The sequence below is a fragment of the Anarhichas minor genome, unplaced genomic scaffold (genome assembly GCF_050575085.1).
Source record: "Anarhichas minor isolate MPS153535 unplaced genomic scaffold, ASM5057508v1 ptg000026l, whole genome shotgun sequence".
Classification (NCBI taxonomy): Eukaryota; Metazoa; Chordata; class Actinopteri; order Perciformes; family Anarhichadidae; genus Anarhichas; species Anarhichas minor.
Genome location: NW_027466472.1, coordinates 7,677,264 through 7,703,000, shown reverse-complemented (window position 1 = coordinate 7,703,000; position 25,737 = coordinate 7,677,264). Strand labels below are relative to the sequence as shown.

Sequence of the window (25,737 nt, the reverse complement as noted above, 5' to 3'; positions counted from 1 at the left end):
TCCTCCGACACAGTGTGGTGACCTTTGCTGACAAGTCATACTTCCATGAGTTTAACTGATTATTTATATCTATTTAATGTGGAGTGGCTTCTACAGCTGAGAGTGTGACTTCATGCACAGTGACCCTTCATAGTAAAGTGGTTGTGGAGAGGGATCCATTTGGGAACAGGCCAAAGACACATTTAGAGTGTAAAAAGATGTGAGGGTTATCCTGGGTTGATGGATGCTAATTGCTAAAAGCCTATCTCACTTGACCTGAGCTCACTGGACCCTTTTTCACCGTCCCAGAGAGAACTGCTGTGGAACAGATTTCAGGGATTAAGATTGAAGCAATACTTCATTTACTGATGCAAGTTCTGGCGGCTACCTGCAGCTCTGACTTTGTTGAGGAAAGACAAATGTATTAATTTTGAAGTGGAAGGAAAAAAATGACAACTTAGTGCGAATTTGTAAAGCTCAATGCGGAACATGGCAAACATGGTGTTTTTATTTTTTTCTGCTAATAATTTCGAACAAGCTGAATGTCAGAGTAGGGGTCAGTAAAACATGTGTCTCATGATGTTGGCCTAAAACACGCAGCCGTTGAGTGTCATGGGTGATTCAAATTTGTCTTGATAATGTTTGTGTCTGTTTGCCAAATCTTAAATGAAAAGGAATTATCTTCATGTAGTCTATTCAGACAAGACACTAAACCAACATTCTACAAAACATTTAGCAAAATAACAGCCAAGGACAAGCAATGCCATTTGGAGCTCTTACCAGGTTTGCTACGATGTAATGGTAACCTTTCACATGTTTCCCCACACTTACAGCCTGAAAAGAAAAAAAAACACAGAGAGAGAGAAACAATACATCATTTATTTGCTATCTATTGACAATGCATGTGGTGTGGCAAACCAGGGAGCGTACTGTAGGATTCACAATTCACTCACGAGTCATTGAACGAACTAGCTAAAGAAGTTAAAGTTGGTTGAAATCAGTTTTAGAGAGAAGGGCAGGGGAGTCACAGATAAAGGAGACTCCCTACCATCTGTGGCTGTGGTTATATTCTTATACTGATTAAAAGCAGAGGGAGCGGTGAGCCTGTAAGGACTGCACTTGTCCTTGGTACCATGCTGCCTCAGACTCTACACTGGTTAAGTTGAAAGTGAAATCCTGCCCAGCACTGGAATCTGTAATATTTTTTTTGTCATTGTGAAATAGCACACATTGTGATAGGAGGAATGAGAATCTTCACATTAACACGGTGCCTAAAACTTCATTAATAAATGGCTCACATTATTTTCTTTCCATCTCTGTCCTCCACACATCAACAGCTAGGTAGTGACACATACAGATGCACACACACACACACACACATGCACACACACACACACACAAACACACACAGAACGCAGCTGGCAGGGGCAGTCAAACAGAGCAGTCTCTGTCTCAGTGCAGGGACGCTTGCCAATGCCAGCACTACAGAGCCCGCTGTGTCGAGAGTGTGCGTCTGTATGCCTGTCTCTGTATATACTCGCGTGTGTATGTTAGTGTGAGTCTCTCCGTCCGTCTGTTCACTCGCCACAGAAGCCAATTAAGAAACTGTCTTACTGTCTGTCTGTCTGGGATGCTTCTACTGGTGTATGTTTGTGTGTTCATGTGTGTGTACTTGTATGACAATGTGCAGTTAAAAGCTGGTGTGTATGTTTGCTTGCATTATGTGCTGGTTTGTATTTTACAGATACATGTGCATGCTTGTGTGTGTGTGTGTGTGTGTGTGTTGGGGTGGAGGGTCACTGAGCTAGTCAGATGTGCAGACAGAGGATCAGATGTGATGCGATATGATGACACTGACACCAGAGTGAAAGAGCACACACACACACACAAACATCTGCACCACCTGTCAGAGCTCAACCATCAAGCAAGACAGATGATATAATGAACATGGACAAGTGTAAGGTTTCAGAGTGTGTGCCTTCATATGTGTGTGCGTGTGTGTGTTGTGTGTGTGTTCTCAAAATCTGTATCCGAGTGGGCAGTATGGTGTGTTTACTGCAATCATACACTGATGTAGCTGTTGGGGAAGTCACATTTTTCACTCCACATTATGAACTCCAGGGAAAAATTCACATCTTGTTTTCACTCCAGATGTCAGAAAGAATAAGGAGGGTTGTTGCAACTAGCTGAGTGAAGGAGACAGACACCAGTAATACAATTGAAACAAACAATATGGGATACTATATTTGGGAATGAAATACTTTTTTTTTTTTTGAATTGTTAAAAAGGTTTGGTTTTAAATACTTACAAAAAAGCTTACTACGTGTTTTAAGTTAATAATGTGTCATGTTGGTGTGTCTGTACCTTATCATTAAGTCTTAAGTGCTGTTAAGTCCAGGTCAGTGATAGAATCTCTGCACTGTCTGTAGTAATCTCAGTGATAGCAACAGTGCCACATAAAACTATAGTGCGGCCTCCGTTAAAGCAGTATCTTATGATCTAGATTCTAAATGCTGTAGGGTCCTTCAGGTTCCAGATCAGTGTCAAATGTCATCCTGTGCCTGCAGTGCCTGCAACTAATAGTGATTTTTTTTAATCTTGTGATGTACTGTAGCTAAGGACTATAGTGTTTAGTAATGCACCATGTCGTGTACACGTATATCAATAAATAACCATATGAAGCCACTATCTATCTGGCATCTACAATGTTAATTTGCAGTGAACTTTTAAGTTAAGTATTCATTAATCAATTATTTTTTCATAATCTTTCCATCCTACCAATTACATTTACAAAACATGATGAGCATTACAATTATTATCAAGCGAAGTGCCCTGCACTTTGTCCTAATTGCAATTTAAAGATACATGTTTAGGCCGTCTCCACTCTCTAACACTACTAGCACATTTCACCATGAAACATAATGATTAGTGTCCTTTAGAAATCTTGTTTTTTAATATTATTGTTTTCCAATTTAGATATACAAATACATGTTTCTATTAGAAATTCATAATAGGCGATTCAATATACATATTTTATGTCTCATGTCTCCAGGTTTTCACTCAGTCCAGTTATAGTCCTCGAAACATTTAGGATATAACACAAGTCACATGATCATGTACGGGTCTCTTGAAGGCCAGGGGAAGGTAAAAAGCAAGTTATCCAATTATCTGTAATTTTGATTATATTGTAAGTACGACTGAGAATATCAATCTCAACACACAGTCCTGTTACCTAAATTATCTCTTAGATGTTGTGTCTTTGTGTTGTTGTTGTTGTTTTGAAGAAAGTCTTGGTAAACCACTTGTGTGAACCAAGTGTGAACCCATTACCTGTTCCAGGATGCTTTGTAGTCTTTCAGGCTCCAGGTCAATGACATATTTCCTCTCCTGACGTCGGTCCAACTCCTCTAAGAGTCGGCGGTATGCTGCCTCATTGAAGCTCTCCACACAGATAGCACTCACCTGGGTTAAAATGCACACAGGAAACGTGGATGCGCATACAAACACAAACAGCAAAGGAATAAGGTCATGCATACAAACCAGAAGCGAGTTAACAATTGTGTTTGAAGAATTAACACCAAAAACATTGGTTCAATGAATGTGTGATTGTGTAAATTACACATGCACTGTATGTATGTCGCATAACAGTGTTGTTGCGTGTGATTTTTTTGGCCTTTTTCCAGGAAAGTGTGTGTTTGTGTATCCTGACCTGCCATCCGTTCTGCCCCGCTCTCTCCATAATTGCCTGCAGTATTGCATAACCTAGACAACAGAGAATAAGGGAAGGAAAAGAGAGAGAGGGAGAGTTAAAGTTGTAGGTAGAAGTCGTTATTGGGACGTGGAGTAATTATATGGTTTTTTATTCAAAAGCTACTCATCGGAGAACACGCTGCCACTTCAATCAATTCATCAATTTTAGAGCTTGGAACAAATCACAGAAAGGAAAGATCTTTTTCTACACAATAGAGTACAAGTTTGAAAAGGCTGAATATGCCTCCCGGCATGATATTATGAGTTTCAAAGTTAATATGATCTCATGAGCAGCAGGTGGAAACACAAGCGATAATGAATTAAAGTGTATTACATTGAACAGCTGTCTAGATGGGTCGTAACAAGAGTAAAAAATAACAATAATGAGAGAAAACTCAGTATCACCTTAATGGTCATTTGCAATATTGGCACACAGATACTGCATTTTTATCATAATGATCGTTGAAATCTCTATCAAACCTCTAAATATGCTGTTAGCTCTGAAGTAGAATGGGAACTGTGGAAAGTATATGAACATATCTCACAATTCACTCAAAGTGTGCATGACACACAATGACACACAATGACACACACACACACACACACACACACACACACACACACACTGCGGTGCAACAGTGCCAACCCTATTTTCTTTCAATTTTTGTGGAAGCAGCTATTTACTGCTTGAGTTGAAAGCAAAAAAAGAACATCTGAAGCCTCAGTAATCACAACGTGTATGTGTGGAAATGTGTGTATTTTTGTGTGGTGTGAAATCACTCTTTTACTTTTCCAGCCTCACAAGTGATATTGTAAATAAGTTTGTGTCCTAAATTAATGTTTGTGTTTCGGGTAACGTTTGTCCGTGAGTAATACGTATTTTCTAATTCCTGCATGGATGTAAAAACATTAATCTGCCGTATGTCTTTGTAAACTTGTGCGCAAGCTTGTGGACATACCTCAGTTTGTGTGTGTGTGTGAGTGTGTGTCAGCAGGCTGTCTGTGGAGCAGAGCAGAGCAGGGAGCATAAAACAGATCACAGTGTTACTGCCCATTTTCCAGCACATTACCAGCAGCAGGGCCTGATGGGATCCTATAATGACGGGCCCTGCCTTGGCCAAGTCAAGCCCATACTCTAAGCATCTATCCTCCGCTCCATTTATCCCTCCTTCGTCTCAATTTGCAACCCCTCTTCCTGTTATGTGCTACTGTATCTCTCCAGAGGCTTGCCATCCTGGCTGTCCTCTTACTTCTCCTTTTTTCCCTTTCTGTAATCTCCCCCCTGCCTCCCTCCACTCCCTCCTCTGCTTTCTCCTCTTCCTGTCTCTTCCTCTGTCACCTTGTTTGTCTCATCCTCCCTTTTCTCACACCTGTCTTTCCTATGTTGTCTCTTTTTGACAGCTCCACCAGCTCGACTCACCTAACCTGTCCCTCCTGCTCCCCTTTGTCCCTCCTCTTTCTCCTTCTGCTCCCCCTGGGTACTAACCCAGACAACCTGGACCAGAGGGAAGGTGGCAGAGGCACAGATAGAATCCACACAACTACACACACACACACACACACACACACACACACACACACACACACACACACACACACACACACACACACACACACACACTCTGCAGCTCACAGATTCCCCCCTAACATGCCACTATACCTTGGTCTGGGGACTCTGCATCATGTTTGACCTGCGTCCCCCTGTGGCAGGGACTTAGTCTGTGCGTGCGTGTGTGTGTGTGTGTGAGAGAGAGAAAAAGAAAGAGAGAGAGAGAGAGAAAGACAGAGCGTGCCAAGCATTCCCATGACAGTGGATAGGGGCCGTGGGCTCCAGCTGTGCCTGCTCCACTAACTTACGTGCACTGCATGATGGGTGGTTAAATTGAATCCGGTTAAACGCTGCAAGAGTTGAGGCCAAACACGATAGTTTCTTGCTGAAAAGTGCCAAATTGCACCCTTGTTTCTGCAGCTGTATTTTTTCATCAGGAAAGTGCAGGTCTAGTAGCACAGCCTACTAACTGGGAGTTAAATTAAGGTTAAATAATCCCAGAAATAGACTTTCAAAAAGATTAATATGACTTGATGATATTATAATATTGTTCTCTGTGCCATTCCAAACTGAGCCCAAATTAACAAATAGTTATTCATGCAAAAAAGCATTTTAAACCAGACTAATTTGGAAAACAATTTTAATCTTCTGTAGCTGAGTATTTAATTTAACCCCAGAGATACTGCTGTTATCAGAGTTTATGAGTTCAGCTGCGGCGTCATAAGGACACAGCGTCACTCCAGTCACAGTCATTTGGACTGTTCTGTTGTACAGTGAATGCAGCCTATACAACTGAGTTACAGACCACTTGGCATACTTTCCCCAAATCCCTCTCTGACCTTTCTCTTGAAATCCAATAAGGAATAAAAAGGGAGTAGAAAACACCCAAGAGGTGAAGTCAACTGACAAAACAATATGACTGTACTGCAGCATTTTGATGTCAACTGGTGGAATTACAAAAGTGAACATATTGTAAACTTGAACTTACTTCAGCTATGCAATTTCCTCGCTCAATCCCCGAGGCCAGTAACTAATAACGGCTAACGTTAATTGTCTATGTTGTATGTAGATATTATTTTGGTAAAAATACGTCTACGGTTATCAAATTGTGTGACTTTCTTTTATCTTGAAACACCAACTCTCTATATAACTTGTTAATGCATTTGTCATTGTGCATTCACCTCTGTCAGTGTCGTAGAGGAAGACAAATTGGGTCCAGTCATAGTGGTCCAACAGTGACAGCAAAGCCCCTCTGATGGACGGCCGGAGCTGCAGGGTGAACTGGCCCTCTCCTTCGCTGGGGAAGCTGGGCGTCACTAGGCTGATGTGCAGGGCCCCACAGAACGACGTCAGCGTGTTCACCGAGCGCTTGTCGTAAAGGCCAAAGATGGCGAAGACTCCCCTTGAATACTGAGAACAGACTGATGCAAGGAGGGAGTTGAAGGTAAGGGAGGGGTGTTGGGGAGGGATCCAGATGAAAGAAGGAAAACAAGGGGAGAAAAATGAGAAAACACGAATACAGAGTTGAGAGCTTTGCAAATGAACAGACAAGAAGAAAAAACAAGAAGGTGGAACAGAGAAAGACACATGTTCCCTAATTAAATACACACTGTGGATTTTTTAAACATGTCAACCATTTTAATGAGTGGCAGCCTCAGCTTCTGTCACTTAATTAGACCCACTTATTGAGTGGTGTGTGTCAGCAACCATAAATTTAACTGGTCTAAAGGCTCAAATCTGATGAAACTTCAAATGCATCAATCAGTTTTACTGAGGTCTTGTTGAGTTTGCTCTAAAAAAACAGCTTTTCATGATTCATGGACAGATTCATGGCACAAAAAACAATTCAGACTGTCACAAAATCATTTCCACTAGCCAAAACTGGCATGTCTAATTATACAGTTGTTAAAGAAATTACAGCCAAATAGCCCCACCTGCTTGGAGCTTACAGTGTAACCCCCATGCATACACACACACACACACACACACACACACACACACACACACACACACACACACACACACACAGATACAAAACCCTTGACCGAGCCGCAAGCTCACTTCAGATGTGAAGTAATTTTCCACTACAACACTGCAAGTCAGTCTTCAAACATCCTGAAGCTTTCAACCATGAAAGAGAGGAGAGTGAAAAGCATCGACGTCCTCCGCTATCTCGTTTCCACAAAAATCTCTCCTCTGCTTCGGTTTGTCGCTCATCAATGCGGCTCGACCACAACTGTGTTTGCACACCAAAAAAAAAAAAGCTCTTGGGTGTGTGAGTCGGAGAGTCCTGCATATTCTGACAAATCAACCAAAATGTGCACGCAAACACATGCTTCACTTTCTAAGGACTCAGCGAGTGAAGTGAAGTATGTCAAATCATTTTTTTTCTCTTTATACTCTTTAATGTTTCTCTTTCTTTCATCCGTTTCTTTCATCCCCTCCTTTCTGTCTTTAGAGCCATTCATCCTTTAGCTATCAGGCGGGCATGTTTTGAGCATGAGCTCTATATCCTGCGTCATAATTCACTCTCCACCCTGCAATACGTCACACTGGAGTAAACGGTGAGACAGGGGGACTGCAGACTTTGCTTTTGGCATCAACTGGCTATCACTCTGTAACCTTTTCTCCCTTTTTAATCTCCTAGCGCATCACTTCATCTCATACCTTTTCCCCTCTCTTTTGTTTTAAAGGCAGACACGACATCCATCATCTTTCTAGCAGCCTCCACCATCCACTTTCTGTCATCTCTTCTCCCTCTCTTCCCCTATGACTGCCTCCTCTTTTCTGTTCCTCCCTCTCTCCCTCCCCCTGGCACTCAAAATAATTCCATTATCAGCTGTAAGCCTCACTGGGGGTAAATACTGAGGGAGATGCAGCTTTGACGCTTCGGCTTGTGGCAATTAAACAAAGCCGAGGCCCCTGCACCCAGGAGGCGATAAGGCAGGGATTTAGTCTCTGATTATGACAGCAGCTAAATGTCTTGAATTCAGAGAACTAGCATACTACGTATGCTAGCATGCGTCATTCAGTGGGAGCTGAGTCACATCAACAACAACAGTCAACAAACTTACAAGATTTTTTTTGATGGCATTTCTAGGTTTTCTTTGATACTTCAGAGCACATTACAACATGAGAGATGGTTAAAGAGATGAGCCTGTGTGTGATTAACTACTAAATGACAGATGCTATATTTTACAGTCCAGTACCTGGAATGCACAAAGATGTTTACACTAAATCAGTGAAGTTGACTTCATTAATAAGTGCTCGGAAAAATCAGGAGCAAGTGTTCACCTAAACTCAAAATAACAACGAAATGACGAGGATTGAAGCAAACAGCAAGCAGAGAAAGTTTGGTAAGATGTGTCCATTCAGACTGAAACATGCAGGGGAAATTATACTTCATTTATAATGGCAGTTCATGGCTGATAGAAATGGTGTCCTAACTCTGTCAATGGAAAACAAAAGAATCAACACACAATTGATATTATTTGACAGCAGTGTTATGGCAAAGCCATTCCTGTGCTTTTAAATTAATTTGTGTTTTTGGGATACGCTGCTTTTGGGAACAGAGCGAATATAGAAAAAGCAGCAGAACAAAAACGAAGGAACTTTACATGTGAAGTGACTTACTGTGTAACAGAGTGGAGTGCTGCTCCCATGGCATCTGATGGATTTCTTTTAAAACTTGACTGAAACTACTGGCCTAGAAGCAGTTTGTGACATCACTGTCTGTAAATTATATTTTTCACCCATCTCTCGGGTTTCCATCAAAATGTAAGGACATATTGATAGCCTTAATCCCAAAACAATCTATTTTAAACACCAAGACATCTGTTACCAAACACACAGAGGCCCAGAGCACATAACAACAGTCTCTATGTCTTGTTCTTCATTCATCCACTATCTCTTTCCCTGTTCTCTCCTATCATTCACTTTCTCACTTCCCTTATTTTCGATCTATGCCTTCTGATGCTGGCTTTGCCTCTCTGACTCTGTCATCCTTTCTTATTCCCATGTTTCCCTTTCTGATGTACGTCTCCATGAGCTTGTTTCTCTGCAATGCCCTCCACCACCACCACCACCACCACCACCATCACGCCACAAGGCTGGAATGTGCCAGACAGTGGCGTCATTGTAATAAAATGTGTGCTAAGCTTGCTTCATAAAGCTTTAATGAGAGGAGGGGACCAGCGGCAGGGTGCATCATCACCACAGTAAAAGCATCGGACACAATAGGTCTCCTGGGACTTCCTCTACCTCTACACATCCTTGCCTCCCCCTCGCTTGTTCTCTTAGCATCTCCATAATGTTACATTTCTTTGTGTGTACACTCTCCTGTCTTTTTTTGGGTTCTTAATTGCTCGCTCTGTCTGTCAAACCTTGCTCTTTCTCTGTGCAGCCCTCTCCATGTATCTCCTTAAAACGCCCCTCCTTTAGCTGCATTACTCTATACAGCATATCAAGCCTCAGCATCGTTGCATCTTCCTCTGCAGCTATCCCTGCCTCTCTTTGATTCATTTCATTTGTGTCTCTGTGCATTTAGAAATACCTCTCAATCATGTGCACACTTGGCACATCCCTTTATTTCTTGTTTTTCAAATTCAATCTTGTCCAATTTGCATAACAGGGAAGAAGATATAATGCTCAATCAGTACACTATACGGACAAATAGCTTAGCTCCCTTTTCTCTGGTATTATTTCCCAAGTGTCTCTCATGTGTCTCCCCTCCCTCCCTCTTTCCTCACCTCTCTTAGCATCGTGCCTCCGTCTCTAAACTGGCCACTTGTTTGTATTTCACATCACAGCAAGAGCAGATGCTCTGCTACTGATTTAACTACCACTGCACAGCACACAATATAAAAGCTAACACACACATAACAGACATAGTCATCTATACACATTTTGAACACACAAAAGCATACACCCCCATCCTGCAATAAATAACTTTCAGACTTTCGGTCCTGATACTGCAGTTGCTTCTCACCCATTAGTCTGAATAACCCTCCCGCTGCAGAGACGTTCTCCAGACAGCCACAGAAACACCGCAAGAAATACTGTGAGCTCTCATTACCTGCAGGTACAGGCCAAGATAAAAGAAGCACCTGTGTAAATGAGGAATACAAACAGGTTTAAAAGCCATAAGGCATAGTGTTCCGGGCATTGCCCGGGGCGACCTTCAGTGCAGCACAGTGGTACCTGGAGGGTGAATGAAGGTAAATGCCAATAACAAGCTTTTATGAGCTATATAATTAGAGAGAAATGTAGCGCCCAGTGCCTTACACTGACATTTCATATTTAAGGCATTAACAGTAGTAACCTCTAGGGGAAGTAGGCTCCTCTTTTTTTATTGTGTTTCGGCATTGTGGGGGTTTTGAAAGATCTTTTTACAGAGAGAAGCAAAGAGTGGAGCATCCTGCAGCAAGCAGTGGAGTTTCTACAATGACTAAAACTCTAATCCAGACACAACTAGTTCAAAATGTAGAAGAAATTAACACTCACGATGAGTTCATATATTGAAACAGGGTTAAGTATGATGTAATTCAGGCATGTCGAATCCTCCAAAACATATTTTCTGTTGCAAATTAGTGGTGCAGTATACAAACAGAACTTCTAGGAGACAGGGTTGATCCGTCAAAGCTTTAGGGGTACAGATACAGATATATAGCTGAGAACAAAGCTGGTTTGATAGTACATTATGTTACGGTATGATTAACGGCAGCCAGCTCTTACACACTTTATCTCCAATACAATTTTACTGTCACTATATTTCAATAAAGTTGGGGGGAATTGAGCCACTGCTTCCAAAATGCCCATGCATGGCCATGGCTTTCTGCGTAACAGTAGTTTGTTGAAAAATGGGGAGATCTCTGTACCCGAGTGATTTCAATGGCACAGCTCTCACTTGGTGGATGGTACTTGCTTGCTGGGTAAAACTGCCTATTTGTCTCTCGTGTTTGATAGCTGCTCTCAGCTTTTCAAAGTGGTATTGTTAAGACAGACAGAAAACCAAGTCTGGAGGTCAGGAGTGAAGGATACACATGATCTACAATGTACAACAAAAATACAAAAAGGTTTTGGTATATTTACACCTCTTTGCCCCTATATTGTTTTAGTATTAATTTATTATATCATATATTAATAATGAACATTGTTTTTTTAGCTACTCATTAGTGAGTTTATGATATTTCTCTCATATTATATTGGTACAATATTATATAATAGGGATTTCTGGTCCTTTTCAGAGAGTCTCCAGATAACAGGGAAGATATTTTTCTGCCAGTCACAGGTGCTCCTGCACTCTGCAGCAGCCACAGAGAAGAAACGAAATACTCATTAAACAGCCACAGTAGGATCACCACACCCATTACTGTTTACTGGCAAACCTGTCGATGACAACAATGAAAAACAAAAGGGGAACACATGACAAGATTAGCAAAAAAAGCTTCTCTGCCTGACGCATCCGGGCACCAGTTTTGTGTTTTTTTTTTATTATTAATATAAGCATTTTTTAAAAATTGTTTCACTCAGTGTTTTAAACTTAAATTTAAAAGACAAAACTACCAATGAAACACTCTACAGAAGTTATATAACTTAAACTACTACTACAGACGAAGTTTGGAGATCGATACTACCTGGCAGAGAGCACAGTCACTGTATGGATTTCATATTTGTCCCTCTACACTACAACATAGATTATGGCACAATGGAGCAACTTCTGGGGGGAAAAAACAACCTTACCACCTTAGAGGTTAGAAAAGGAATTTGGGCAAATGTGATGCTTTTATATTATTTTACAGGATATCCTGTTATGACATTATTACAATAACTCTTTTAAAAAAAAGTAGAAGATCTCTACAAGCAATTTTTGCTTTTTAATACTGCTTTCTTTAGACTTGAAACAATCTAACACATGCTCCTCATCCCCAGATAAACATAGGCAGACAACAACTCATCCATCCTCAGCAGCAATGTTATGATGATAAGCTAAAAGCCTGAGGATCAATATTCTTCGACAGAGCATGCTCACTATTCAATAACACAGACAATAATGAGAAGGCATACAGGAGAACGGCCAACTGTTTTCAGCTGAGAGCACCAAACCAAGACTTTTGATTGACCTCTGGAGAATAAAACATTTCTGTTGTTTCCCTCTCAGAGGTATATGGTAATTAAAGCTTACAATTGATAGATTATGTTCTAAAATTCTTCAGTCGGGTTTAATAAAATACATCCATAAAACAAAAGACGCCAACGTGCAACGTTCAGTTGTTGAGACGTTAATACTGACACAAGGCCTCAAGTGTGCTCATCAGCAGCATTATAAAGACAAGATAAAAGATAAAGCCTGGCAATCAATAGTCCAGCAGGGGAGCTCAGCCACCTTATGGATTTCATATCTGATCCTCTCCACCAGAACATAGTTTACAAGATAACTGAGCCGCAATAGCTTCATAAACAGGGCAGTGATTATTGTGAGTGATTGTGTATTGTATGCTGTGCTGTGTGTGTGTGCTTGCTGTGAATGAGGCCATTCATCCCTCTGTCTGCTTCCTTCTCCTGTCTGCCTCTAGTCCCTCTTTCACAAAACTGCCTCAAGTAGAGGAAAAGTGGGCTTCTGTTGCACTCAATGAGGGAACAAAAGAAGAAACTTAGAGAAAAAAGAGCAAGAGGAAGAGTACGTCTGCAAAGCAGACACTGCAGTGAGAACGTAGAGATAGGGAAAGAAAGCACAAGCAATGGGATGATGAAGGGTTCAGAAAGAGAATGTGAGGAAACTTTGCCCTGCAGGTCAGCGAAGGATAAGAAAGGACTGGAATTGTCCTTCGATGCTCTCACATTTTTGTGTCTGACTGGTCCATAAAACAGGTAGATTGGCCCATTGGTATTTTATTCTTAAATGACACTGGGCAGGCCAAATCACGTCTCCCACTTTATGCTCAGGGCCTTCATTAAACAACGCATCTGCAAGCAAAATACATAAGACAAAATGCAAGGGCGGCGCAGAGATATAACGGTCCACAAAAAGACAGACCCTTCAGGCAGAATTGCCTGGGCGTCCGGGGCTACAGGCCAGAATGTTTTATGACCAGCCGTACTTTTCAGAGCCTTTTAGCAACTTGCTGGTCAGAGAAAACTCAGTGAGCAGCCTCTCTGGCAGCATCTTTACCTTACCTCTCTGAGTGAGTTACTTTGGTTACCGGCATCAACGTCGCCAGGTTATTTTGTCATAATGTGAATGTGAAGAAGAAAAAAAAGGCTCGGGCCGATTCTTTGTCCCTGTCCACCCCAGGGTCAGAGGTCAGGGACTCCTGGGTAAAACTGCCACACTCTACTGTCACTTCTTTATCCTCTTTGATTTCATCTTTCCACCTGTCCTACCCCTCCTCCTCCTTCTCCTCCAGGCCCTGTCCCTCAGGCTGCATGAATAAAGCTTCTAAGAAGGGGGGGGGGGGGGGGGGGCAGCTAGGCTTACTCTATTGGTGTTGTCGCAGTTAGTGAATATGCTAATAGTTGCTGACACATGGCTTCCTCCCTTGTGCAATCAGATAAGAGGAAAAAACTCTAGAAAAAGAACGGAAATCATCAACCTCCCAACTATGCAAGGATTCAGTTTTCTCTTGAGAATAATTTAAGAAAATTAAAATGTTACATTTGGCTGTGATGGTTTAGTAAATGAGGAAGGTGGTGGGGATTTAATGGCTTCCGCAGTCTGTTGCTCACAAGGGTAATTAGGATACAAAAGGGACGACGCTGGCATCGATATTCACTCAAGTTTCCAACTGGCTGACACATTATTTTGTTTTTCTTGAGCAGTATTCTTTGATAGATCCTTTACTCCCTTTCTGATTGGTTTTCCTCTATTGATTGATTTACTGGAACAAAACCAGTCTTCAGATACAGTATGTGTATATTTGGTGCCGCTAGATCAACAGCTTCTCTGCTCACATTTACATTTCGATATGTTTCTATTGTCCGAAACAGTGTCCTCTGACTGTTTGCTAACCGTGTGATAAAAAATGTAAAAAATAAAGAAATAAAGAAATAACCAAGCAGCTGCAGGTGGAACAGTGAGTGCTTTGCCTACTTTTTTGCCCTTGGCTTCTCAGGCCACATACAGGCTGCCTAACCTTATTAGTGGAGTTTGTTGGGTGAGTATGCAGCCCGGAGAAGAAGACCTGCTACTAAGGGCAAAACAGAATATTATATACATGATTTAGGGTAATAATAATCAAGTTATTATTTATTTTCATTTGTTTATTTAGCTACTATAATTTAGTCTGTACTTTAACCTATAAATATGTTCTTTTTACATTGTATTATCTAAATATACAGTAAATATTCTCATAAAACATTCAAATCTAACTTTAGTTAGTGCAGTTAGCGGCAACATGTATGCTGAAAAAGACAGCTCTCTCATAACACAACAAGTGATCTTTTTTATTTTACCTGTATAGACAGGTTACTGACTTTAAATCGCCAATTTTGGATTTCACAATTTTTTTATATCCTGTTGTGATGTGGTGTGAAGCCCTGCACATTAGGGCAACCATGGGCCTGAAACATGACTGCTAAATATTACGTTTGTGGAATTTCTCTGCATTAGTCAACATTGAAAATGAAGAGTGACAAGAAAAGGGGGAGGGAGGCAATTACATGCAAAAGCGATTGAACATTGATGGCTCGTCCGTTGGTTGTAACTGGTACTATCTCAGTCCAATGAGGCATGGATATGACCAATCAGCACTTCTGTTCCCTTTTCTGTAAAGTCATGAGGAAATTAACAAAATTTCGTGACATCTCATTAGTGTCTCAAGTTCATATCTCTTCGCGCACATTACTTGGTACGTCGGGCTTGTCTGGCAGAGACACACACAGTGACAGAGTTGGCCCTGGTTGTTGCTCCAAGAGGCATTACCCACAAAACTGCTGAAGTCAAGTATTCAGATATGTCCCGGAATGGGAGCCTGCTATAAACTGTTATAACATACAGTAGACAATTGCCTTGATAGGCAAGTGAAGTACGATGCTTCCACCAAGTATCTACTACATGTTAAGCACACGCATCTGTCACAACACGATCAAAAAAAGTCAGATAATTGACCACAAGCAGAGAATCCTTGGCGTGGAGCTTAACTATAGCACCTAAAGACATCATTGGCTAACAATTTTCAGAAAAGGCCTCCAAAATGTACTCATTTTATAACTTGAGCTGTAAAACTAAACAGGAATGAAATGAAACCAAGTAGGAATAAATCAGGAGTTTGGGTGGAGTTGGGGCTGTAGTATCTCCTAATGCTCCATGTTGTATGCAGCCTGATAACAGCAGGGTCATCTATTGCCTTTGTTTTAAGCTCATTCAAATCACAACGATAAGAAAGGGCGTCCCTGACCAGAATCCTTGAATTTATTGGCGGGCAACACTGACAATGGCTGCCATACATGTTTTAATGACATTGTTGTGGAAATATGCAGTTTGGTCCCTGATATCCAGAAAATTGAAGTGACATCATGGCGAAGGATATTTTTTGCTAAACATTCAATCAGCAATTGCAATAAGCATTCCAGCCTTTTAAAGCTGGCGCCCTTTAAGGAATAAAACAATGCTCGTTTTTTTGGTGACACTATTAAAAGAAATGTCCCTAGGACCTGTGGCCACTGAGGCCTGTTATGAATCTTGTGATACTGAACTTGGCAAAAAGAGGCTCACGGCAAAACTGTGGCTCAAAGCATATCTGCTCACGGCATCATACACCAGTAACACACACAGCGGCATATACTATACTGACAATGTGGAGACTTTGCCTCCCCAATGAGGTCTGCAGCCACAGAGATAGAGAGGGGGAGAGGGAGGCAGGGAGAAAATAATAGAAAAGGAGAAGAAAACTGCATGTCACCTGCCATGGTGCTGTGCTGCATACCCCGAGGACAGAGTCCTTTAAACAAGGCTAATCTGTGTGTGAGTGTGAGTGTGAGTGTGTGTGTGAGAGAGAGAGAGAGAGAGAGAGAGATGTGACAGAGAGCCTTTTTACTCCAGTCATCTTTAAGCATTACTAACAGTAGCTAAAGCCCTGCGGGCCAGTCCGGTACGAACGCAGTCATTCATCACACGCACACACAGACACACACACATGCACGCACACATGGGTGACATCAAAACCATTCATCACAGCAGACAGGGGGAGAAGGGGAATAAAGTAAGGAGGGAAGAAGAAGCTCACTCACTATGCTAGACTCATACTGCATTTAACTATGGCACTTTCATCTCTGAAAGAGCGATCACACAGTCAAACCTGCAGATGTCCTATGCTATGGCACCCATGGCATGCACTCCTCTCTTGTGATGGGCTTGTATAGTTTTTTTGCAGTTTTGTAGCCATGCATAAACCTTCAAATATTCTCAGCTTGTCAGTTTCACACAATGTCCTGACAGCCCCAGGTGCATGAATCTATTTTTCCCAACATGGTATATACCGATAGGCATTTGTGAAGAAGATACTTCTGTTGTGACACGTCTCTGTGTGATCCGAGTGCCAAGACATGATGAATGTTCTGTACGGCAATCCTGCAGAAAGATAACTAGGGCATAAGTAGATACATTATAACAGAAGTGGGCATGTATTGGGGACAGCTGGGACTAAAAAAAAAATTAGTTAACACAAAATGTTAATCTTTATTCTTGTTGTTGAATCAAAAAGTTGAATATTTGGCACAAAGTGAATGAAAGCTCTTTGAAGTTAAAGTTAAATTACAAAAAAAACATCATTTGTTTGTTCCTTCTAAAACCATTACAATTTACTGTTGGAAAAATAAATCCATGATACTGCCTGACAATGCCATAGTTAACTTTTGGTTAGCTTTATAATGGTTTGGGTTAAAGGTAAGAAACATCATGTTTTGGGGACACTTAACTTCCTCCTTTGCTCCCGATGGACACGAGTCATGATTTCCTCAAGCGCTAGAGGGGTTTTGTCACCTGAATGTAAACAAATGTTGGTTTTGAGACATATTCTGAAATCACTGACACTGTTGTGCCAAATTTCAAGTAATTTCAACTTTGAATGAGTCAGTGAGGATTTGGATTTGTGTGCAAAGTCAAAGGTAGCGCTGCATCTGGTGTGCTTTCCACGGGGAAACAATAGCTCAGCGCTACACTCCTAACACACATCAAGTCGAAGAAGTACCTCAGAGACAATGGACCGCGCTAGTCGGATGTCCAGTATTGACTCGGGAATTGAAACATCAAAAAGTTGTCCATCTCATTTTAAAGGTTTTTCTTGCAGCCCCATGGAACAAAGTATTGACCACTGACTGGTGCATGACAATGCGGTGTGTGACAGATTGAGAAGCTGTCAGGGAAATGTTGTGCAGCCTTCTCTTACAGTGCAACTATACCATTGCCCGATGTTGCTGTAAAAATGCAAAATATTTCCCTGACTTTCCTTTCATCACTGTCCTTGTCTTTTCTAGTTTGATTGTCAAATGTGTTGGTAAACAATGGCCAGACATGAGAGAGGTAGAGAGAGATATGTGAGAGAGAGTGAATTGAATGTGATTGTGGTGTCTGCAGCAGGAACCAGAGAGATGAGACAGGAATACACTTCAGGCAAAAAGGACATCTGGGCTCAACAGTGTGTGTGTGTGTGTGTGTGTGTGTGTGTGTGTGTGTGTGTGTGTGTGTGTGTGTGTGTGTGTGTGTATCTGTATTGTACGTCTATCCTTTTCCATCGTTATAACTACAAGGAATGGCAGAATATTACTTAATAAAAGTATGTCCTCATCTCTGAATACGTCCGGAACAGGCACACACACACACACACACACACACACCTACACACTCACAGGTGTTTGTTTGTGTATGCCCTTCCTATGGGTATTATTTTTTAGTTTAATGTTTAATGCACAAGTGGATAATGTTACAAAACAAAAGGCAAGAATGATGTAGGAGACAGAGAGAGTAAATGCCATATACTGTGTGCATGAGTGAGTGAAAGTACTAGTTTACTTTTTAAACTAGAGTACATTAGTTTAATGCAAAAAAGCAAATCGACATCAGTTTAATATACGGAACCTAGTATTCACTACAAAAACATATCACTGCAAATGTCTGCATGTGTGTTGGAAAAGCGTCCTTCGCTGGCCTCTTTGCCTCCTCATGTGCACTGAAAAAGATGCTTAAAGTGCTAAGAGCTGAGCATAGTTTTACCTCATGTGGTGCAATGTGATTAAAGTCAAGAAAAAACATTTTTTCCCAAAGAGCTTTGCGCTTCCAGTAGTCTCATATTATCTCATAGCAACAGTGAAAACCATGACTGACCCCAAGCATCTGCTGAGTGCTGCTGCTAGTTAAAAAAAAGAATCACTTGGTGGATACAAGCCCTAAGTGCGTCATATCCCATTCGAGCAGCAAAGACAGCTATTTAATTCGGAGAACCAAATCACATTTGTTTGTATTCATTCCAATTCAGTGATATGCCTCCTGCTCCTGCAGACACTGAATCTCTGGAGTGTCGTTCCACAGCTAACCCTGCAATCTCTGATCTGCTGATGGAGATGAAAATCGCATGTCTGTTGTGCTACAAGCGTATATATTTGAATTAATTCTATATTAGAAGGTTCCAGTGTGGTTTCTTACCCAATTTTACGAAACAAAAATAAAGGTCCCATTATATTTGGTCTAGCACAATTATTCAGCACAGTCTTACTTGACTATTTTTTTTACTTTTTGAATTCAATTATGTGCAGTATATGTAATTCGGAGATTAGCTGGATATCCTGTACAATGTAAATACCAGCTGAGGGGGTTACACTTTGCACAAGAACAATTACTCACCACCCATTCTGTATCAGGGACATAGGCTGACATTATATGGACTTTTTTGAAAAGTTGTCGACACAGATGTTTGAACCTCCTTCCATATAACAAATTGAGGATTGAGGTATTGTATAACCAGCCATATTCACGCATCACACTGAAATGCCACGGCGTTATGTAATGAGCACATCTGCAGTAAGTAAGGGGACAATTTGGCAACCACTGTGTGTCCCACCGTGTAATGTGCAGCACCAGCTGGTTGAACAGTATTTAAAAGCAAACCCTTTTCACATGTGACTGTGACGTGTACAGCCGAACTTCAAACATTGAGACCCAAACAGCATTCTCTCAAAACCAACAACCAGACTGTGGCTACTGTTGGTGTGTCTGCTGAGCTCCCAGCCTGGGTAAACAAACACAGATTGTCTTAGACAGAAGGTTTTGGAATCCAAAACAAACACATTAATCATTAAAGAAAACTTGTGAACAAACTTGTCTGGTAATGACATGGTACTTCCAATGCTAATGTCGTTGTCAAGGACTAAAATGAGACACAGACACGGGGGAATTAACTGGGGAAGTTGGTTTTAAAAAATGTGGATTAGCATGACAGATGACACTAATTAGCAAGTGAAGACTGCATAATCTTGCATAATCTGCATGATTATAGGGGTGGCTAATTTATGTATAGTAAATAGCCTACATAAAGCCTCATAGATTATTACAGGTAATAACTGTAATCGAGTTGATTCTACCAGTTTTTCACCTAATGCCTAATGACTCATGGAACTATCAAACCTGCAAAAATAAAAGGAGAAAAAGCGGTTTGGTCATTGAGTAGAATCTTAAAAACTTCAAGTAGATGCCTCAATCTCTTTCAAGTGGGGAAGCGGCATGTTATCTTAAAGTATAACCTGACACCTACACAAGCACACTAGTTAGCATGATGTAATCATTAACTCCCCCAAATCAAAGCTGCCAGATGTGTCTGTTGCTGCACTTATCTCCTGGAATTGCTGAGACTAATTGGCTCTCAAGGCTCAGCAAAGCACACCTGAATAACAAAAAGTAAAATGAGAAAAGGTGCGATAAAGAGACAGGGGTTAGTGTGTGAGAGAACAAGATCTTTCCCTCTCATTGTTCCTGTGAGTGTCCACAGTTCTGCCCTGAGTGTAAGTACACTGTCAGTCCCCCTGGGAGTCTCCACACACAGACACACTGCAGGGTTGCAGCACAGCAAACAGTACTTGTCCCCAGGCAAAAAGTCAACCTGTGCTGATGAAAGCTAAGGAGACACACACATGCACACACGCACACACACACACTTCGACATCACTGTGGCTAAGAAAGTGCAAGACACTTAATTAACCCCAAATTCCTCCGAAGGCTGGTCCCTCTGTGTGTGAATGGGTGTCATTGGGTGGATGGCATGTTGTGTAAAATCCTTTTGAGAGGTCGGATTTACCATTTGCCATTTGTATGCTCATGCATTTCTCTTGGGACAGTTCACCATAACCTTGGATGAACTTACCAACACTTCACAGCATTAATGATATATACTCAGCGAACATACACACCAAAATGACGATTTAACAAACAGAAATTCTCTTGAGACTTGACCCCACATGGTCATAGTTGAAAGAGTTACACACGAGTTAAGCCTCACCAGGCCAAAGCATACATGAAGGATAAACCCAGCTTTTCACTTTCCTGCAGAAGCCTTCTGAAAAAAAAAAGCTGTTGAAATATATATATACCACATAATAGTTTAATAATATATACCACATAATATGCCACATAATCATTTAAACTGACCTCTAAAATAGTGAACCGAATCTATTTGCACGTTGTCCTTGGTTTACGAGCATGGTTTTATGTTGCCCTCGCTCAGTGAAGGGATAATGAATTGGCTCCAAAAGTCTTGCATACACCCATAAAGGTTGCTGCATGCTCTTCAACCCCCATTCCAATACAAAATATCTCATTTTACATTCTAGCCTTTTGCTGAGGCTCTCATCCGGAGAATTACAATGAGTGAGCAGGTAGAGTGTTAATATGATGGTCAAGCACTTCAGTAACAAGAGACCAAGAACATAAGGTTGTCGTAATAGAATAACTCTGGTGAATCAAGCATGCAAAACATGTTTAAATGTCAAAGTACACCCATGTGTTGGCAGATTGTAATATACAGAAGCAGGGCTCAGACCAGAAGATGGCTTGTTCAAGTGTAACTTCTATAACTTCTCTCAACAACCACTGTTGAGGTGCCCTTGAACAAGGCACTCAATATGTATTGTTTCAGTGGAGTTGTTTCCGAAGCCAGTGAAAACTTACAGAGAAGGGTTATGCGAAGAATCTTGGAATGCATGAATAAGTGGAAGGCACACATTTGAAAATAAGAGCATCGATAACTTCCCTCCGGCAAAAAAAGAAAGAATCGAATCGATCAATCGACAGATCTGGAGAAATGCAGACTGTAACAGAAGGACATATGGATTAAGACAAGGTCAGATATCAGTTATAGTAAATAAATAACCCTGAATTCTCTATAGAAGCAGCTATTCCAGTGTTCATGAACTTTACACTTTAACTTGAGAGGTGCAAAAACACTCATATGCAGATTCTTGCAGTTTTTTAAAAGACTATAATAATTTCAACCACACGCACACATTAGGTCTGCAAGACGTATAAATACAGTGCAGCGATTGTGCAGGTTTTGTTTAGTTTTCTCTTTTGAATTTTTCTTCACACTGCGCTTTTCAGTGATTTTTTTTTCCTTAGGTAGGGAATCCAATGCTGTGGATTTGGCCTGTGAATACAGTATACCATAGTTTATCAGAGACACACAGCACCAGAGTGCCATAGTAAGAAAGCTATTTCTAAATACAGATTTGACCTTGACAGAGAAATTGTGTGATGAACAAATGTTAAGCATGTTTCTTTGCATTGCAGCTGTTTTTAAGTCCAGCTAAAGCGAACAGATCCATGTTTAACAAACACACTACAGTCCAAGCAAAGACACAAATAGGTTCATTTAGCACCGAGAGTTCAGTAAACATAATCCATTAACAATTCACTTGCTTGGGAACTTGGGCGAACCACTGACAAGGACAAATGGAAGAATGCTGTACGTCAGCAGATTGCTTCTCCCTATTGACCAAGTCTGTTGAACAAGGCCTTGTCATTATTATTCTGGTTTACATAGCTAGGGTTTACTCCTTATCGATACATAACAAATCATACTCAATCCAGCTTTTACATCTTTCTTTTTTTCCATTTTTGTATACAATACTCTTATCTTTCGCATCTTAATTGCAAGGCTAAAATCAGTTGATTGCTAATTTCTACCAGATTACCAGTGTTGCTATGTTGTACAATACACAGGAGTGGCGTAGGTCAGCCACACACGTCTCCCTGTTGCAGCTACCAGACTATTTACATAAACCACTGCTTATACTCTATATCACACATAGTAGAGATAAACATTCAGAGCCTTATCTGGACATCGAGCTTTCAAGGGCTCTGCTTGATAATGACTCATTCTCTATCTTGAGGCTAAGCTCTTTGCATGCAGAATATATGAAGAAGAATGTGCAAAGGCATGTGCAGGACATAGATGGATGGTTGGATGAGCACAAATGCAGAAACACTCTTATACATAGTAAGCTAATGCTGTAGTCCCCCCCCTCTTACAATTTGCCTGAGAGAAAATATCACTTCTTGATCCAATTTGTAATGATAAATATGTTTCCCAAGCTTAATATGTGGTTTGTGTCATATGTGTCTATTCCATATCTCTTTCTCCCATCTCTCATTTTATCTCTGTTGGCAGCATTGTATATAGCATCCACAGCAGACAAACACTAAAGTCCAGGGAAGATAAAACACAGAAGTCTTCTCATGAAAAATAGATTTGCTCTATAAAAAGAAGCCACAATCTATAACCTTTAGTCTTTTAGAGATGTTCCTACAGCACTGGAAGTGATCTGGAGGAGTATGAAGAGTAATGGCATGCAGTATCTCTTATGAGGGGAAATTATATTGTTGACTACCTTTTTTTTTTTAATAGTTGTTTCAGTGGCAAAAGCATGGGCACTTGTATTTACTTGTGAGATTTTGTCACATCATTCCATCGTCTTTCTGAACAACAGATACATTAAATAATATCAATGATTGATGTAATGGCCAGGGTTTTCAGAAATATATATATATATATATATATATATATATATATATATATATATATATATATATATAGTCAACTATTAACTAACAGCAAATTCTGCAAATTTTGACCAAACTGCTGAAAGTCGGTCAAAAATAAGACTGCTATTGTATAATCTTCACGTGTGGCGTTGGCCTGTATATTGTGTTAAGATCGACATTAACCAGGGCAAAAGTCCATGGTATGTTTTGACGGTTTGTTCATTTGATTAAATGCAAAGTGGCAGAAACAAGAAAACGGCTCGTATTTTTGTATTATCCATGGTGGTGATCCAAGGCATCCGTGTTCCCGCAGGTATTCCCCAAAATGGGTAACCGAGTATCACCACAATCAATCACCACACTAACTAAAGCCATCTGCTTCATCCCATTACCAAAGAGACGGCATCAGTGAATGGCAAAGAAAGTCTTTCTATGAGTTTCTGTGTCTCTGCACTCAGGTTCTCATCTTAAGCCACAAAGTGTGTGATGGCAAAAACTCAGATATACAGTTCATTATTACTATGAAAATAGATATAGCTATGTGCTATGTCACACACACACGCACACATATACATATATATATATATATATATATATACTGTAGCTCAATAAACGCCCACAGCTTACTTTTTTATATTTACGTTTACTAACTATAACATAAACAGCAATTATTCCACATTACCAAATTCAGTCATGTACAATCCTGTGGCCATATAACAGAATGTCAGCTTCTCTCTCTGCAGACCTAATCTTCCCCTCTCCTTCCCCCTAGACGACTGCTCTGACGATATTACCTTCCCATATGGAGAATATTACTCTAGTATGCCATCTGTACTATCATCCATCCCCTCGAGCGTGTGACTGTATGTGTGTGTGTGTGTGTGTGTGTGTGTGTGTGAGAATAGGGCCTGTGGGAGAATGGGCGAAGAGAGATGAAGAGAGATGAAGGACGTGTGTGTGTGTGTGTGTGTGTGTGTGTGTGTGTGTGTGTGTGTGTGTGTGTGTGTGTGTGTCAATAGTCATGTGAATGAGTGAGATGGAGAGCGAGTTTACGTGCATGGGCATTGGTTCCAATACTTCACAGTCTGTATAGCACTGCCATGATAAGAGGCAGTGTAATAATCCCCGCCTAGAGCCGATTGTCATAGTTGATGCTCTTTGTCGGTGGGGGTGTTTTAATGACTCTGTCATGTGTTCACAAACACAATTATCATTGTTCATGCATACGCTAGACAACAGGACACTATTTTCTACAACATCAAGCAGACAACAATTTGTGTTTTATCACAGAGCTTGCTTTTCACCAAGGAGATAGATGTGATTATGTAAAAACGGCAACATGTACATAACGAGAAAGCTGTACATATACATGCAGGGCTCTGAAATGCATCTCTTAATTTCTTCTGCATCTCCCTCTCTCACCATATCTCGCCCCACCCCTTCCATCCTACAGCAGACATGAAACACATTCCTGACCCAAATCTTTCCTTTCTAGTCTCACCTACTGCCTTACAAACACCACAACCTGTCTGAGGGGATACTCGTCTTCCTTCTATCTGTCAGTATGTTTTACCATAAGTGGAGAAAAGGAGACAGAGAAAGAAAGAAAGAAAGAAAGAAAGAAAAACCAGCTGATGTTTAGCCAAATCAAATCACATTTATACTCACCATTTTAGTGTTGTGTTAGCATGCAAATATTTGCTAATTAGCTCTAAACTCAAAATACAGCTGATGGTGATGGGAATGTAATCAGTTTTGCATGGATGTTAAGTTTGGAACACTTTACTTGACTAAAAGTTAAAGGATCACTGGATCAATTCATCCTCATGGGGGTGTGAATATCTGTACTAAATTCCATGGCAACCCATCTCAGATTTGTCAAATGTTTCTTGTCAGGATAACCCATGTACTTAAAGAGACAGTATAGACACTGCTACATAGCTCTGGGGTGGACAGTGAGCAGTGCCCTCTTCCTTGAGGATATTAAAGAGGAAAAAACAAAACAGCAGCACTGGGGTTCTCCAGGCAGTTGGTGATCCCATTTAGTAAGCGCCCTCTAGTGACTCCTCCAACTAAAAGGGCCCCAGATGGGAGGGCTTTGACCTTGTTTTGAACTTATCCCGCACTGCCAGGAGGTAATGTTGATGCTCAGCTAGTTTACATTTCCTAACTCAATGCCTTTTTAAATGGAGTGAGTCATCATAGAAGCATAGATTGAAAATGTGTCACGATGATTATCACAAACCAGTACGTTTTTATAATATAGGGGTCATTCTTAATTAAGTGGTAGCACACTCCACTCACATGAATATCATTTGAATTATTCTCCAATCAGGTTTTATTGTCTGGATTCGGTTTCGATTGACTTTACAATGAGAAGGAACACAGTGGATTGTACAATAATGAAGAGCTGTAGTGTCCTTGAGTGTTAATGCAG

At 40.8% G+C, this 25,737-nt stretch overlaps 1 protein-coding gene across 1 annotated transcript in view; it reads right to left on the bottom strand.

Moving 5' to 3' along the window:
• The window catches only part of gria4a (glutamate receptor, ionotropic, AMPA 4a), a gene marked incomplete at its 5' end in the record, with an annotated part of 105,760 nt that overhangs the window by 49,693 nt on the left and 30,330 nt on the right, over positions 1 to 25,737 (bottom strand). Inside the window, 4 exons of the mRNA XM_076100563.1 lie at positions 760 to 813; positions 3,310 to 3,441; positions 3,689 to 3,741; positions 6,460 to 6,699. Coding sequence (XP_075956678.1) covers positions 760 to 813; positions 3,310 to 3,441; positions 3,689 to 3,741; positions 6,460 to 6,699 — 479 coding nt within the window. The remainder of the gene's footprint in view (positions 1 to 759; positions 814 to 3,309; positions 3,442 to 3,688; positions 3,742 to 6,459; positions 6,700 to 25,737) is intronic.